The sequence below is a fragment of the Polypterus senegalus genome, chromosome 14 (assembly GCF_016835505.1).
Source record: "Polypterus senegalus isolate Bchr_013 chromosome 14, ASM1683550v1, whole genome shotgun sequence".
NCBI lineage: Eukaryota > Metazoa > Chordata > Cladistia > Polypteriformes > Polypteridae > Polypterus > Polypterus senegalus.
This window is the reverse complement of record NC_053167.1, coordinates 62996625-63011251: the sequence shown is the minus strand read 5'-3', so window position 1 is coordinate 63011251 and position 14627 is coordinate 62996625. Positions and strand designations below refer to the sequence as shown.

General features: G+C 36.9%; 1 protein-coding gene across 1 annotated transcript; it reads left to right on the top strand.

Annotated features, from left to right (window-relative positions):
• Positions 1-2427: 2427 nt before the first annotated feature.
• On the top strand, positions 2428-14568 carry ctbs (chitobiase, di-N-acetyl-). The gene is made up of 7 exons (XM_039735078.1): positions 2428-2670; positions 4544-4682; positions 5130-5338; positions 5426-5597; positions 7896-7993; positions 12357-12518; positions 13912-14568. Exons 1-7 carry the CDS (start codon positions 2560-2562, stop codon positions 14116-14118), a joined length of 1098 nt encoding a protein of 365 aa, XP_039591012.1. The 5' UTR covers positions 2428-2559; the 3' UTR covers positions 14119-14568.
• Positions 14569-14627: the final 59 nt, after the last annotated feature.

The following is a 14627-nucleotide window of genomic DNA, read 5'->3' as shown; positions in this document are numbered from 1 at the left end:
TACAGCAATTAAGCAATATTGTTGTATACATTATACTTTCTTTTCAATGATGTTTTAACTTGTTCTTTTAAATCATATAAACATTAAAGCAGCATTTTATGCGAAAAAGAAGGTGGTGCGGTAGTTAGTGCAGCTGCCTCACAGTTCATCAGTCCTAGTTTTTAAATCTCATGCAGAATTTGTCGTTTTTTTCATCTTGGCTTGTCTGGATTTTCCACCTGGTACTCCAGTTTTCCTCGCACTTCTGAAGGTCACACCCATCCATCCATTTTCCAACCCGTTGAATCCGAACACAGGGTCACGGGGGTCTGCTAGAACCAAGCCCAGCCAACACAGGAACCAATCCAGGGCAGGGCGCCAACCCACCACAGGACACACACACACACACACACACCAAGCACACACTAGGGACAATCTAGAACCGCCAATCCACCTAACCTGCATGTCTTTGGACTGTGGGAGGAAATCGGAGTACCTGGAGGAAACCCATGAAGACACGGGGAGAACATGCAAACTCCATGTCTCCAGGTCACCTTTCTGTGAGGCAACAGCGCTACCCACTGCGCCAACCTCACAGGTTACATTAAGTAGCAAATTTAAACTGGTCCAGTATGAGAGAATGCAGATGTCTGTGCTTTGTGGAAGGACACTTTGCAATGGAGTGACATCCTGTCCAGGGTTGAGTCCTGTCTTTTGGCCATTGCTACCAGAAAGGGCACTGACTGTCCATGATCATGACATTGATAAGAGGGTATGAAATTGAAAGGAAAGATCGGTTGTTTTTCACCAACATGCCATGCTGTTCACTAGATCTTTTCTCAAGCAACAACAGAAAATATCTACATAACATTTTTGGGGCCACCTCTTATTATTGGGATAGCATTGAACAGCAATAAGAAAAAGGCAGTGCAGAAGAAACTGTGCTTTCCACTACCAAGACTATATGATTACCTTTCAAATTTGCATTTGATCAGCTCATTAATAAAACAAATACGGCCCTCCTGAAGCCCCAAGGAGTAAAACAGGGGCAGTAAAAAAAAAAAAACAAAAGGCACAAAAAAAGATGCTCAAGATTACACTACAGGGTGTCACCAAAAAAAAAAAGAAAAAAAAAACCCTAGACTTCTCTTTAGGTTCTGGAGAAGACTTATAAGTGGCCCTTATGTTCCTGTAGTGACACTGTGGTCACTGAGTGGCTTCCACCATGCACATCACACCATTCTGGGGTTTTTTGAGCAGAGGTGAGAGCAAAGCACATTAGACAACAGAAAGAGTACAGCCATTTATGGCACTTTAGAAAGTTTAATTAATGTAGTGCTAAGAAAAGTCCTGGAAAATATATATAAACAAAACTAATACGAGAGAGTAACCGAACAAATGACAGCCCTGTAATATCCTCTGTAAATTCCATATGGATAATTACAAAAACATATTTTTCTAACATTTCTTGCACTTAATCTTGTGCTTGGTTCCTATGGAAAAAGAAGTCTTAATGCACAGAAAAACATTAAACTGTGCAGTTGGAAAGGGAAAGTTTGTTCTCAGGCTGTACACTTACACACCCAGCCAGGAAAGAAAGAGTTTTGATGGTACACCTCATCGCTACTAATTTTCCATAAAACTGTGTCTATACCTATATGACCACCAATTGCATTATAAATACACCACAACTTTAAATTAACACACAACTTTAGCCATATAAATATAATCTTTCACAGTTGACCCCAGGGCAGCATGGTGGTGCAGTGGGTAGCACTGCTGCCTTGCAGTTAGGAGACCCAGGTTCGCTTCCCGGGTCCTCACTGCATGGAGTTTGCATGTCCTCCCCGTGTCTGCGTCGGTTTCCTCCCACAGTCCAAAGACATGCAGGTTAGATGCACTGGCGATCCTAAATTGCCCTTGTGTATGTGCTTGTGCCCAGCGGTGGGCTGGCACCCTGCCCGGGGTTTGTTCCTGCCTCGCGCCCTGTGTTGACTGGGATTGGCTCCAGCAGACCCCCGTCACCCTGTTAGGATATAGCGGGTGGGATAATGACTAACTGACTGACAGTTGAGCCCCTTTCAGCAGATCTGTAGACGACTGAGGAGGGTTCAAGCCGTTTTTCTCGATCTTTGAACTCACATCTCACTGTACTCTGTAGGCCGACCCCTGATCTTTTTATCGCTACAACTTTACGCGACTTCAAGGGAAGCACCTGCTCAAATTCGAAGTGGACCTGCCAGCTCAATTTGTGTGGTCTTCAGCATCAATTTGACTACAATTCACTCAAAATGTTAAATTAATTAATATTAACGTTTGCTCGTTAATATTAAATGAACAATTTCATTTTTCGTATAGGATGGCACTTACTTGATATTGCCAACAACAAAAACACATCACTCCGTCACTATTATTATTCCAGCGAGGCACGTGAGCTCAAGTGCGCGCGCTCGCTTTCCGCTCTCCCGCGGACGCCGCAGCAGTTACGAAACGCGCGCCGCACCGCTGACTGGCGTTTACGCGGCAGGGAAGTTGAAAAGTCCACTTTCGTTTTGTGTCTTTTAATTACAAGCAACAAAGATGAAGCTGTTGTTTGCGCTTCTTGTGGTGGTGCCTCTCGTGTTTTGTGACCCCTGCCCATGTGAGGACCCGTTGCTGTGCGAGCCGATCGCTGACGAGAAGGACTTCGAGGTGCAGTTGCTTCCCTAATTTTCCCTCTTAAACACCCCGAAACACTTGGCCTTTTTCTCTGTCATAGCTTTCCACGGGCCTTGTTTCTTCATTACGTATTTGTATTTGAGATGAGGAAACTTGGCAAATTGTTTGGACCCTCGTTAGTGAGTGCCGTTTGGCCACTGGCCGACTGCAGTAAATCGCAGTGTGTTAAATATGAATGGGTGAATCGATTTCGGAGAATGGCTACATTACCAAATGCGACGAGTGGTTAACCTCGATACGGTAAAAGGTTGTCTGCAACTTTTTACGTTTCAAAATACTATAACGGGTAACACAGATTTGTGGGAATTACTATATACCTTTCCTTTGACAGCTCACTTTTTAATTGTATTTACTTAATCCGTAAGGTAAGGTTAACCACAATCTGATTAGAGGTAGTATTCTCAAACCAGCCTATTGCAATTCGTGGTCATGGAGGCCAAAGAGTATTCTGGCAACACAGTGCAAGTGAGGAAGTTGCCCAGGAAAGGGTGCCAGTAATCCCTGGGCTCACTCCCACTGAGGAAGAATGATTAGAGAAAAGTATGGTGTACCTTAATCATTTCATGAAAGGACTATCCATTCCCTGCTACCACACAGTCTTATTAATGGTAAAACAATTGCCATTGTGTTATATATTTCCATCATCCATTTTCATAATCTAGATTTTCCATTCCAGGGTCACACAGCAAGGCACAAACAAGCAGTGCAGTTAGGCAGGAGCCGTTATTTTGGATGCTATTTCATTGCAGGATACATTTTTAAATGCTTACATGTTATCTTACAGATTTACCAGTTAAGCCAACCTACATGTTTTTAGTATGTGGAGGAAACTGTAGAAAATGGGGAAAGGGTATGAAAATCAGAACCAAACTTTTGTTCCTGGAACTGAGATGAAGCGGTACCAACTTACCCTCTGTCAATCAGTCTTTTTTCCGTATTCTGCTGTTAAGAGTTAGAACCATTACAAGGTGATGCATAAGGCAGATACACATGCAATGCATTTTCAGACTGAAGATCGCAACTAATATAGTGTGTCGATAGCGTGATAGAAGTTGCTGATGCCTTACATGTCCATGGACACATAATATTTACACCGATCATTCTGGATATTCCACTTTGCTGCAACTTCCCCAAACCCTGTGAAGAACTGGCATCTCATCTTGGGTTGGATCCTAGCTTGACTGGAGTGTTCTAAACACTATAATGGAAAAACTGGATACAGAAAATTTGATTGGTTAAGTTCATGTTCAGGTTTATTTTCCTGTGTACATAGTGCAAAGAAAGTCCTACTTGCTTGTCTTCTCAGAATAGTGACATCAATACAACACAATATCAAACAAGCCAAAGGTACTTGAACATTGGTTATTTCATTTATTCTCCTCACAGGACAGTATCCCCTAAATAATTCTAATGCATTCTTAACAGAAGATAATCATGACTGTTGGGTTGTTACAAAGTGGAACTAATATAAATTTGCCAAAATATTTTATTTTTGGCTAATTTTTCACTACATGGTAAGAGTCAGAAAACATTTGATTTTTTAAATAAATTACTTTGCTATCCAATACCTAAACAGTAAAATGTCCAGGTAGTATGCATAGAGTTTATTTTTTTATTTTTTTCTCCAGCCGTCTGGAGTTTTTTTTTTTTGTATTTTCTGTCCACCTTGGCCATCGGACCTTACTCCTTTTCTATGTTAACTAATGTTGTCTTATTTTAATTTCTTATTTTGTCTATTATTTTCTTTTCTTCATTATGTAAAGCACTTTGAGCTACTTTTTGTATGAAAATGTGCTATATAAATAAATGTTGTTGTTGTTTAACTATTGGTTCATTTTTGTTGCAGGTGTTTGTATTTGACGTCGGTGGAAAGGACTGGCAGTTTTATGACTGGTCAAAAGTAACAACAATAGCTACATTTGGAAAGTACGACCCTGAGCTTTTGTGCTTTGCTCATTCTAAAGGAGTCCGGTTAGTTTTGAAAGGTACTTTTGAATTACACAATAAACTTAAATATTTATATCTTTATTCTTACATTTTTGTGATTAATTGTTATTAATGTGATCAAAAATGATAAGTAACACCAATATCTTATATATCCATTCATTAGCCAACCCGCTATATCCTAATTACAGGGTCACGGGGGTCTGCTGGAGCCAATCGCAGCCACCACAGGGCGCAGGGCACCAGCCCACCGCAAATCTTATATATCATATATACAGGATTTATTATTCTTTTCAGCTATAACTGTTTTGTGCTAATTGTATTGATTTAAACTTTACCAGTTACTTAATATATGGTATGTAAAGAAAAAGTAAATAATCAATACATTAATCAGTATATTTTTTGTTTTAATTGTTTTCAAACTGGCTTAATCTAATTCTTATAGTTGTACTATAAGTATATTTAGCTAACTTTAAATTCATTTTAAGGTGACGTTCCCATTGTGGATATTATTGACCCAGCCAATAGGACTTCTTGGATTAATAACAAAGTAACTTTGGCAAAAAAACAATTCATGGATGGAATTAACCTTGATATAGAGCAGGAGGTGAACAAGACTTCACCAGAGTACTGGGCTTTAACTGCACTGGTGAAGGAGACTACCGAAGCCTTTCATCGGGAGATCCCCGGGTCACAGGTAAATGATATATCCTCATCTGTGATTCCTTACATCTTAGCAACCTTTGGGGACATTATTTATTTTCGATGTATTTTTCCCCCACAGGTATCTTTTGATGTTGCTTGGTCTCCAAATTGTATAGATAACAGGTGTTATGACTATGCTGCTATTGCAGAATCCTGTGACCTTGTATTTGTGATGTCCTATGATGAGCAGAGCCAAATTTGGAATGAGTGTATTGCCAGGGCAAATGCTCCAGTTAATCAGACCTTGACGGGTATGTGATATCTTTTTTTTTTTGTTTTTGGCAAAAAATGTAATTTGTAGTAAGTGAATTGATAAAATGAAAAGTATTTTGTAGAGGACTCTTTTGTCAGTCAGGGTGCAGTTGCAAATAGCAGATCTGCTTCAAAATCTTAATGAGCAAAAATCAGTGTAGCAGAAGATGACTGTACTACAAATGATGAGCTATCCCTGATTTCTTGTCTCACTGATGTTTCAAAAACATTTTTGCCTGAAGAGATTTCAGAAGACTATTTTTCTTTGATATGATTTTCTGGGCATGCTTCAGTTACCTGTCCTACATAGTTTTAAGTTATGTGTTTAATCACAATCTCTGCATTGGTTGTTAACATTATTGACACTTCAATTACTTCATTTTTAAATCTTAGCAGATGCCATAGGTTGATTGATGATCAGTTAGATTTCATTACTACCACTACACAATAAACTAGAATGTGAGTGCTGTTTTACGTAAATAACAGTTGATCAATCACTCTATAAAGGCTTGTGTGCCTTCATTTTTTCCATCTATTTTATCTATGGGGGTAAAGTAAAATAGTGTTCCCTATTTTTTTACAGGCCTAAGTATGCAAATACAAGTAAACACTTGTCTACAAATTGGTTAATTGCATTTGAAAAATAAAATTTAACTAAACTGTAAAGACAAAATGTCCTAACTGCTTCTCTTTTGGAGTATAAATGCATGTATGTTTCTCAAGTATACACTCAGTAGCGATATTATCTGCTACATCTGTCTAGTTCTGGAGATGATTCACATTTGCCTCCACAGAAGCACAAATTATTCGAAGCACTGATTCAGCAAGATGCTAGAATCATTCGGTAGGGTTAGAAGGCCATGCTCACTATCAAGTATCACTGTCAAATACCAACTTAATCAAGTTGTTATTTATATACTCATTATGATCACTTATGTATAATAAAAGAGCAGTGATCCTTGAGGGACAGCACTTCAAAAATCACCTAAGGTTTCTTTCACCATAACCTCTGTTTTCAACATATGTAATCCAATTTTGCACCCCTCTATACACTGTGCTTTGAATTCCCACTTCGTTTAGTTTAATCAAAAATCTCTCATGTGATAAGCTATCTTAAATGCAATATAAATATTATTATAGGCATCCTGTTAGTCGTATGCTTTTGTTGCTTCTTCATTTAATTCTAGCATGTTAGTGAAAGACAGTCTCCCCTATCTAAACCCATGTTGCACGCTCAAGAATATACCAGTTCTTGCCTTGTGCTGCTGGATCTTTTACTTAGTAATTGCTTCTCTGAATTTTCCTATGATTTAAGTTAAGCAAACTGGCATACAATTATTTATTGGCTAGTTTCCAGTGTGCAGTGACTTTTGAAAAACATGTGTCTAGGTTTTATATTTGTACTCATTTTCCTCTTTAAGCACTCTAGTTATAAAGTGGACATTTAGGAGATTTGTTAAGTTTCAGCCTTTATTTCAGAATCATTAAGGTAACTCACGGTCAATCCCTGTAATTCCTTGGAGGTTCTCAAATTCTCACTTGAAAATTTCAGAAAAATACAAACTTTGACCATTCACTATGTTATTGTCACTATAACTTCATTCTTGCCGTTTTTAATGCACATCACCTTATTCTTGACTGTTCTCGAACTACTAAACATACTGAAAGAATCTTTGTAGCTCATCTTACAACTTTTCCTTAATATTTGACTTTAATTGTCTTTTGCCATTCCTAACATCCTTGGTAACTGTTTCCCATATGCTTCAAGGTCTGACGTGTACATTCAGAGATGCATTTTGTGCACCACTGACACAAAGAGATGTTAATTGTGTATTACTGCTCTTTATGGTAGCTTGGGCAAGTCTAGCCAGTCTCATCTGACCCTTCTTAATAACCCGGTGATTTTGCAGATAGAACTGCAGCTCACTGGATGCTTTTTTATTGCACCCTTCTCTCTAAATTCTATAAGGGGCAGCTGTTTTTTTGAGATGTTAAAACACCTCATATGGCCAACAGATACAGTGAAAGTTATTTAGACAAACCATCTTACCTGTTCTGACATTTAGTTGAATACATTTTCTTTAAACTATACATAATGAGTTGTGGCTGCTTGATTGGCTGTATGGGGAAACAGGCTTTTTGTAGGAATGCGAAAGTGTATCTAATAAAGGGGCCACTTAGTGTACACTGCATTAAGTATTAACTTTATTTCATCCTGTAAAATGAAACCAATTATTAATTCAGTGGATCGACTTTGTCATGTTTTTCCTGTTCACGTCCCTTTTTTAATTCTTTAGGTTATGATGATTATTTGAAGATGAAAATAAATCCCAAGAAGCTTGTTATGGGTGTACCCTGGTATGGATATGACTATGTTTGTATGGAGCTGACACAGGTACAGAAAATGTGCATGTTTGTTTGTTTATTACCGAAAACATTGCGTTAAAACTAGGGTCCCTTGTGTTTAAAACATAGACATTAGCAAAGATCTAAGCTTAAGGCAAGTTGGCCATATATAGTAAACATGTATAACATGAAATAAAATCAGCAAATAACATTTCCAGTGAAAGAAAAAATAAAGAAAAGAAGGAATCAAAATATTTAAAGTCAGAAACTCTGTTTCTCTTCAGTGTGATACAGGCTGTGAAGACAGATGAAAAACAGGGTAAAGTTCTATCTATCTATCTATCTATCTATCTATCTATCTATCTATCTATCTATCTATCTATCTATCTATCTATCAAATCATTTTATACAGATTACGAAATACTGCTAATAATATGTCAGTTAAATCTGTAGGGTACCAGATATTCTTTGCTTTTCCTCATAATTTAAACAAGAATTTTCTGTTTTCTGTATATACGCAGCTCTTGCAATGTGTCACAGTTGTGGTCTGTGCTGATAATTCAGTTCCTGTGGTGCAAAAGTACAAAAAAAATTGTTACTTTTTAATATAATATACCTGTATATGTTTTAAGTAACTTACAGTTAAGTACATTTTAATCATATAATATTTTCAAATCATATGAGACCCAGAAATATTGGTGCCTTTTATGTGAATTAAACAATCTTTCGTGCTTTGAGTTAGTTTTCTTTAGTGTACCTGATCATTAAATTGAACTTGAATTTCACTTTTGCAATATAAATTTCAAAATAAATAGCTAAAAGTCTATATTAATAAAAAAAAAAAAGTATAGATTTAATCTTAATTATTTTGAGTTTACATTCTCAGAATGCATTCAACAGTCATGGCTTTAATTTATTAAGTGGCTACAATGAAACAAGGCGTTTAAGAATTCAGGACAGTCAACTCGCCCCATAGCAATGGAACCTCAGAAAGGGACAGCAGTCAGGAGAACTCATTCTTGTCTTTCGTCTTTGAAATATCTGGAACTCTGGCATGGCTGTCTCATGGGAAGAACCTCTAAATGGACCCTGGAAGAGAAAAGGAGATTTAGCAGATAACAAAATCCCTTATCTTAAGTAACATAAAGCCCCGTTTGACATCTTTTCTTGGTTTGGGTTCTCATAGCTCTTTAGTAGTTTCAGATGATGTTTTACTTTTTCCTGGTCCATTTTTCACTTTTTCTAGCAGCTTCTGTCTACCACTGAGGGTAGCAGCTGCGAGGTCGCTTTTGCTGATGTTGTGTGGCTGTCAGAGGAGGAGTATGTACTGAGCTGCTGAGGAAACAAGCGCAACCTGAATTTATATGTTGCTTTTCTTAAACAATACATACTGCACATATCTGTATAAAGGATTAGACATTGTTTTACCCCTTTGTTTATGTTTAAATGAGGTTTTGTTAGCAACTACCTATGAACTACTAATGTACCTTTTTTAGGAACTATAAGATGATAAATATTTAGGAGAAAATCACAATGTTTTATCAATTGATGTGACCTATTTCACCTGTAATTATACTGGCATCACTGCAGGATGTGTTGAAAAAAATGGGAAATATTCACAATCGGCTATTGTTTCTACACATTCTCTAATAAAATACATACATTAATCCATGACAAGTTATTTTGGCAAATTGCAATTACAAGAAAATGTACCCAGTTTACCATACACATGATTATGTCTTTTAACAAACACAATATGGATGTTGAGCTACATGTGCATGTTTCTTTCAGGAAATGTAGTTTGCATGTTTATTCTGACCTTTCCACCTTCCATGTGTTAGGAATAAAGCACATTTGTGCTCTTCCCACCCATGTTTTTACATGCACATTGGCACCATGATTAGTGCTCCTGCCTCACTGATCCATCATCCACAGTATGAATCCCATGCCCAGTCACTGTCCATGTCTAAATCTTCTCCTTTGTCTGTTTGAGTGTTTGCTAGGTTCTCTGGTCTTCCTTCCATGTCCCCAAAAAGGTTGAGTAGAAGTTGACTATTTGGAGTGATAAGTCCTTTATTGAAGTATTTGGCATAACACTACATATTATCTTAAGAACAGCATGCCTAATGTGAAGTATTATGGTAGAAACATAATATGGTGTATGTGGATTCTTCTTTGTGTCCTGCTTTGAATGACCTATGAAAATGAAAGGCAACCAGGATATACATAGAAATTTATTAAGGAAGAGACCAGAGATTTGAACATAACAGTTTGGCTAATAAACAGGCCAATAAAAAGAAACGTACACCTAATAATGCAAAATAGTATAGGACCCATGACACTTGCAGCACTACAGTCAGAGGCAATTTATCCCCTGGTTATAACGATATTCAACAGCAACATATGTTGAAGGCGGCACAAGTGTTTCATGTTTACTGTATATTATCTGATGTTACCTATAATGTGTGGTAACTATGCTTACCTGTCAAAGCCAGATAATAGAATGCATTTAAAAATATTTGATATGCCTTGCCCTATGTCACCCTCAGTGTTCCTCCATCTTTCCTTGGTATCCTCATGTTTCAACCTCTCTTGCACAATGCTTCCTCTTTCAATCACATTCCCCTAAAGACTGTTTCTTAATCTTTTATTTCAAGGCGCCATGCTCAGTGGTAGACGCGCCCCTATTATCCACTATGAAAACATCAATCATATTTTTGCAAATACCTTCCATCTTTAAACATGACTTGAGTTGTGCCTCATTAGTATTAACCCTAATACATCACTTGATACATTATTCGCGTTGTTGTAGCAATACTCCAATTTAACTCCTTTTTTGTAAATGAATTTGTAAATGTCATATTCAGGAACTGAACTTTGCACAGTAAAAGTCTCATCATCCCAATCACTGACCCACAAAAGTCAAACTGACCATTCAGACCGAAGCCACACAGACACAGATAGTACATGTTATTATTATACAGTAGATTTGTATTGTATTCATTGACTGTTAGTATGAATCAGTTGTTTGGCTGTGAAAGTTATAAAAGCTTGTTTCATAATTTAAACTATTGAGTGACCTTATCTTATGGTAATTTTGCAAGGAGTCATTTGCAAAACTTTAAACACAGGGAACTCCAGTTTCTGTATTACAACTTGCCTGAAGAAGAAGCCTCGAAAGCTTGCATATTGTAATCTTTTTAGTTAGCCAATAAAAGGTGTCATTCTGCATGGCTTGCCAGTATTTGCAAAGTTTATCAAAACTTACCCTAAAAGATTGATGACTGTAATTACTGTCTAGGGTATTGCATACCAAATATCAATTTAAGGGAAATGTAGTCATTTTTATACTGCAATTCACTTAGAAGTCTATGCATTTTGTTTCACTTTGACATCATGATATTTAAACTAAATTATTTAATTACACCATTAAATTTGTTCATCTCAACTATAAGACAGAATTCATCAGACAAAACTGGCACCCATTATACACAAATCAGCCACAACATTAAAACCATTGATAGGTGAAGTGAATAACATTGATTATCTTGTTACAATGGCACTGTTAAGCGGTCAATATACAGTATTAGGCAGCAAGTGAACAGTCAGTTCTTAAAGGTAATGTGATGGAAGCAGAAAATTGGGCAAACATAAGATATGAGCAACTTTGACAATGGCCAAATCGTGATGGCTAGACTGCTGGGTCAGAGCATCTCCAAAATGGCAGTTCTTGTGGCATTCCTGGTATCCAGTGGTTAGTACCTACCAAAGGTGGTTCAAGGAAGGACACCCTGTGAACTGACAACAGGGTTATGGGTGCCCAAGGCTCACTGATGCATATGGGGAGTGAAGGCAAGCCCTTCTGGTCAAATCTCACAAAAGAGCTACTGTAGCACAAACGGCTTAAAATAGGAATAGTTTAAGGAACATGACAAAGAGTTCAAGGTGTTGATTTGGCCTCCAAATTCCCCATATCATGCAATCCAATCAAGTATCCGGAAAAAGAAGTCCGATCCGTGGAGGCCCCACCTTGCTACTTGAAGGAACTGTTGTTAATATCTTGGTGCCAATTACCACAGGAAACCTTCAGAGGTCTTGTGGAGTCCATGCCTCGACAGGTCAGAGCTGTTTTGGTGGCACAAGGAGAACCTACACAGTATTAGGCAGGTGGTTTTAATGTGCTTAATAAGTTTAAGAAGCTTTGGATAAAAGTGTCTGTACGCAAATATGACCAATTAGTATTTACTAAATATTTGTTTACTATACATTTAGAATACTGTATACAGTATTAATTAACATGACATATATCAAGGGCCTTGCCATTAATTTTAATTAATAGTAGGCAAAAGTCTGCATTAATGCTTTATCTCTCCTTTAAAACTGGAATAACTTTATTAAATTCTGTCCTCTAGAAAAATGTGTGCACAATTGCCAAAGTTCCTTTCCGAGGTGCTCCATGCAGTGATGCCGCAGGAAGGCAGATTCCTTACAAGACAATGATGAAGCAGATAAACAGCTCTATGTCAGGTGGCCTTTGGGATGATGTTCAGCTTGCACCTTACTACAATTATAAGGTAAAGTGTTTTAAGAAATGTTTAAATAGTAAAGTATAAGAGTTGGGCAGTGTGCCTATAAAGTCAATAACTGTGAACTGTGTTTTCATGATTTGAACTGTAACACTGTCATGGAAACACCAGTACTGCCCACTTTGTATGGTGCAGTTAAATACGTACTACATGTTTAAAGTTATGCTTTTATGTAAACAGTTACACTTCACTCAGATATTATATGCCAGCTGCAGTTAATTTAATCTGTTTTGTTGCGTATAAGGATTTTTTTCTAATAGAATTACAAAGTACAGTAGTACAATTATAACACTTAATGCAGCTCTAGGTCTGTGTGCTTTTCAAAGCAGGATAATTCCTTGTTGCAAGTCTTCCTGTAAGTTAGGAATTGAGAAACAAAGCTACTTATGTTCACTTTTTTATTTACTCTTTACATATTGCCATTGTTATTGGCTGGCGTTTCTCAAAGTCCTCTGCAAATTATGGTTTCGATTGGATTGTTGTTATGCATTGTGTACAGAATAGAGATTTTGATATTTTTATATATCCCTCACAAATGCAACAGATGTTGTTTTAGTGGGAATTCATGAGCTTCAACTTGGCCAAACTGTCAAATATCAACGAAAACAAGTTCAGATTTGTTGTATATGTAAAAAATAGTTTTGCATTAACTAGTTAAAGGATGGTCACTGAAGTATGATAGTTTTTTCAGCTGTAAGATGAAGCATTTTTGTAAAACCTTTGATGAACTGCTGTCTCATCCAGGCTTGGTTTCTGCTTTTCTCCGATTATGGCTTCAATCTTTCCTTGACCATGAATTGAAAAAGCAGTTTTACAAAAAGAATGAAAATTTATAAAGAGGTGGGGAAGACACATTAGTCTGAAGGCTTTTAATTTTGGGGTGTGCTAGCACATTTAGTATCTAAACTACATATTCCAAGACATGCCTGCTGGGAGCCTGGATGGAGTGCCAGCTCACACAAAGGTAACTCACACCAACATATTGACTCTGATGGAGTCACTTTAGAGTCACCAACACCTATGCATGCTTATCATTAGGCAGGGGCCAGTTCTGCTGTCAAAAATTAGGGATGGAAACATATGTATTATTGTAACACTCACACCAAGTCATATTTTTTCTATACATGCGCATTACTTTATAAATATATTAATGCCTGAAGTATTATTTACTAAAATGTGTATAATGTAAATGTATACCATACCATTCTATTTTCTAAAATAATGAATTCAACTATTCAGTAATACATTACAGTAAAACATTTCTAGTCAGTTTAGATTGCTCAAAATGTTTATCTTTTATGTTAGCCTTCCATACACATACAGTACATGTTGTTTTTCTTACATGTTATTTTTCTTGTTTTGTGTGATTTTCTGTTCTCAGGACATAAAGGGGAACATTCATCAGGTATGGTATGATGACCCACGCAGCATTTCTTTGAAGGCGCGCTATATAAAAGATCACGGACTACGAGGTATTGGAATGTGGAACGGCAATCTTCTAGACTACAGCAATGATACAGTAGCACGGCAGCAGTCCACAGACATGTGGAAGGCTCTTATACCTCAGGAGGTACCATTAGTGTCCTAAAGGAGCTGCTCTCTCAATATTAAATGATTACTTGAAGCGAATAATGACAACGACTTTTCTAAAGCAGAATGGTCCGATGCTTTTTCAAGAAATTAATTCCTTGATTTCTGATGTCTTTTCTTTTGTCATAAGTATAATAAATTTTTATTCTTTACATGATGATAATGGAAAAACAACACTGACCAATGTAACTAATACATTTTATGATGCAAGTTTTGGACAGATGATTAAGATTATTAACTACATCCACCATTTTATTGTCTTATGTGGTAGCTTTCTAAACAGTAAGTACACCTTGCATTCTAACCGATATATTTTTAATTTATCAATTAATGTGATTTTCATAAATTTTCACAATTGTATTTTCCAAATCACTGAATTCTTAACTCTGCAAATAATGTATTTTGCACATTCTCTGCTCTAAGAAAACTGTTCAGTATTTTTTTTTGTTTTACAAAAAAACTTTTCTTCATCTGTAGTTAAAAATTATATAAAAACATATTTGTGAA

What these genes read in the sequence shown, in the direction of transcription:
- ctbs (XM_039735078.1), top strand. Translation starts at nt 2,560, where the DNA reads ATGAAGCTGTTGTTTGCGCTTCTTGTGGTGGTGCCTCTCGTGTTTTGT. An exon ending in AGTTAATCAGACCTTGACGG is followed by an intron (nt 5,598 to 7,895) that starts GTATGTGATATC and finishes TTAATTCTTTAG; the next exon opens with GTTATGATGATTATTTGAAG. An exon ending in CACCTTACTACAATTATAAG is followed by an intron (nt 12,519 to 13,911) that starts GTAAAGTGTTTT and finishes TTCTGTTCTCAG; the next exon opens with GACATAAAGGGGAACATTCA.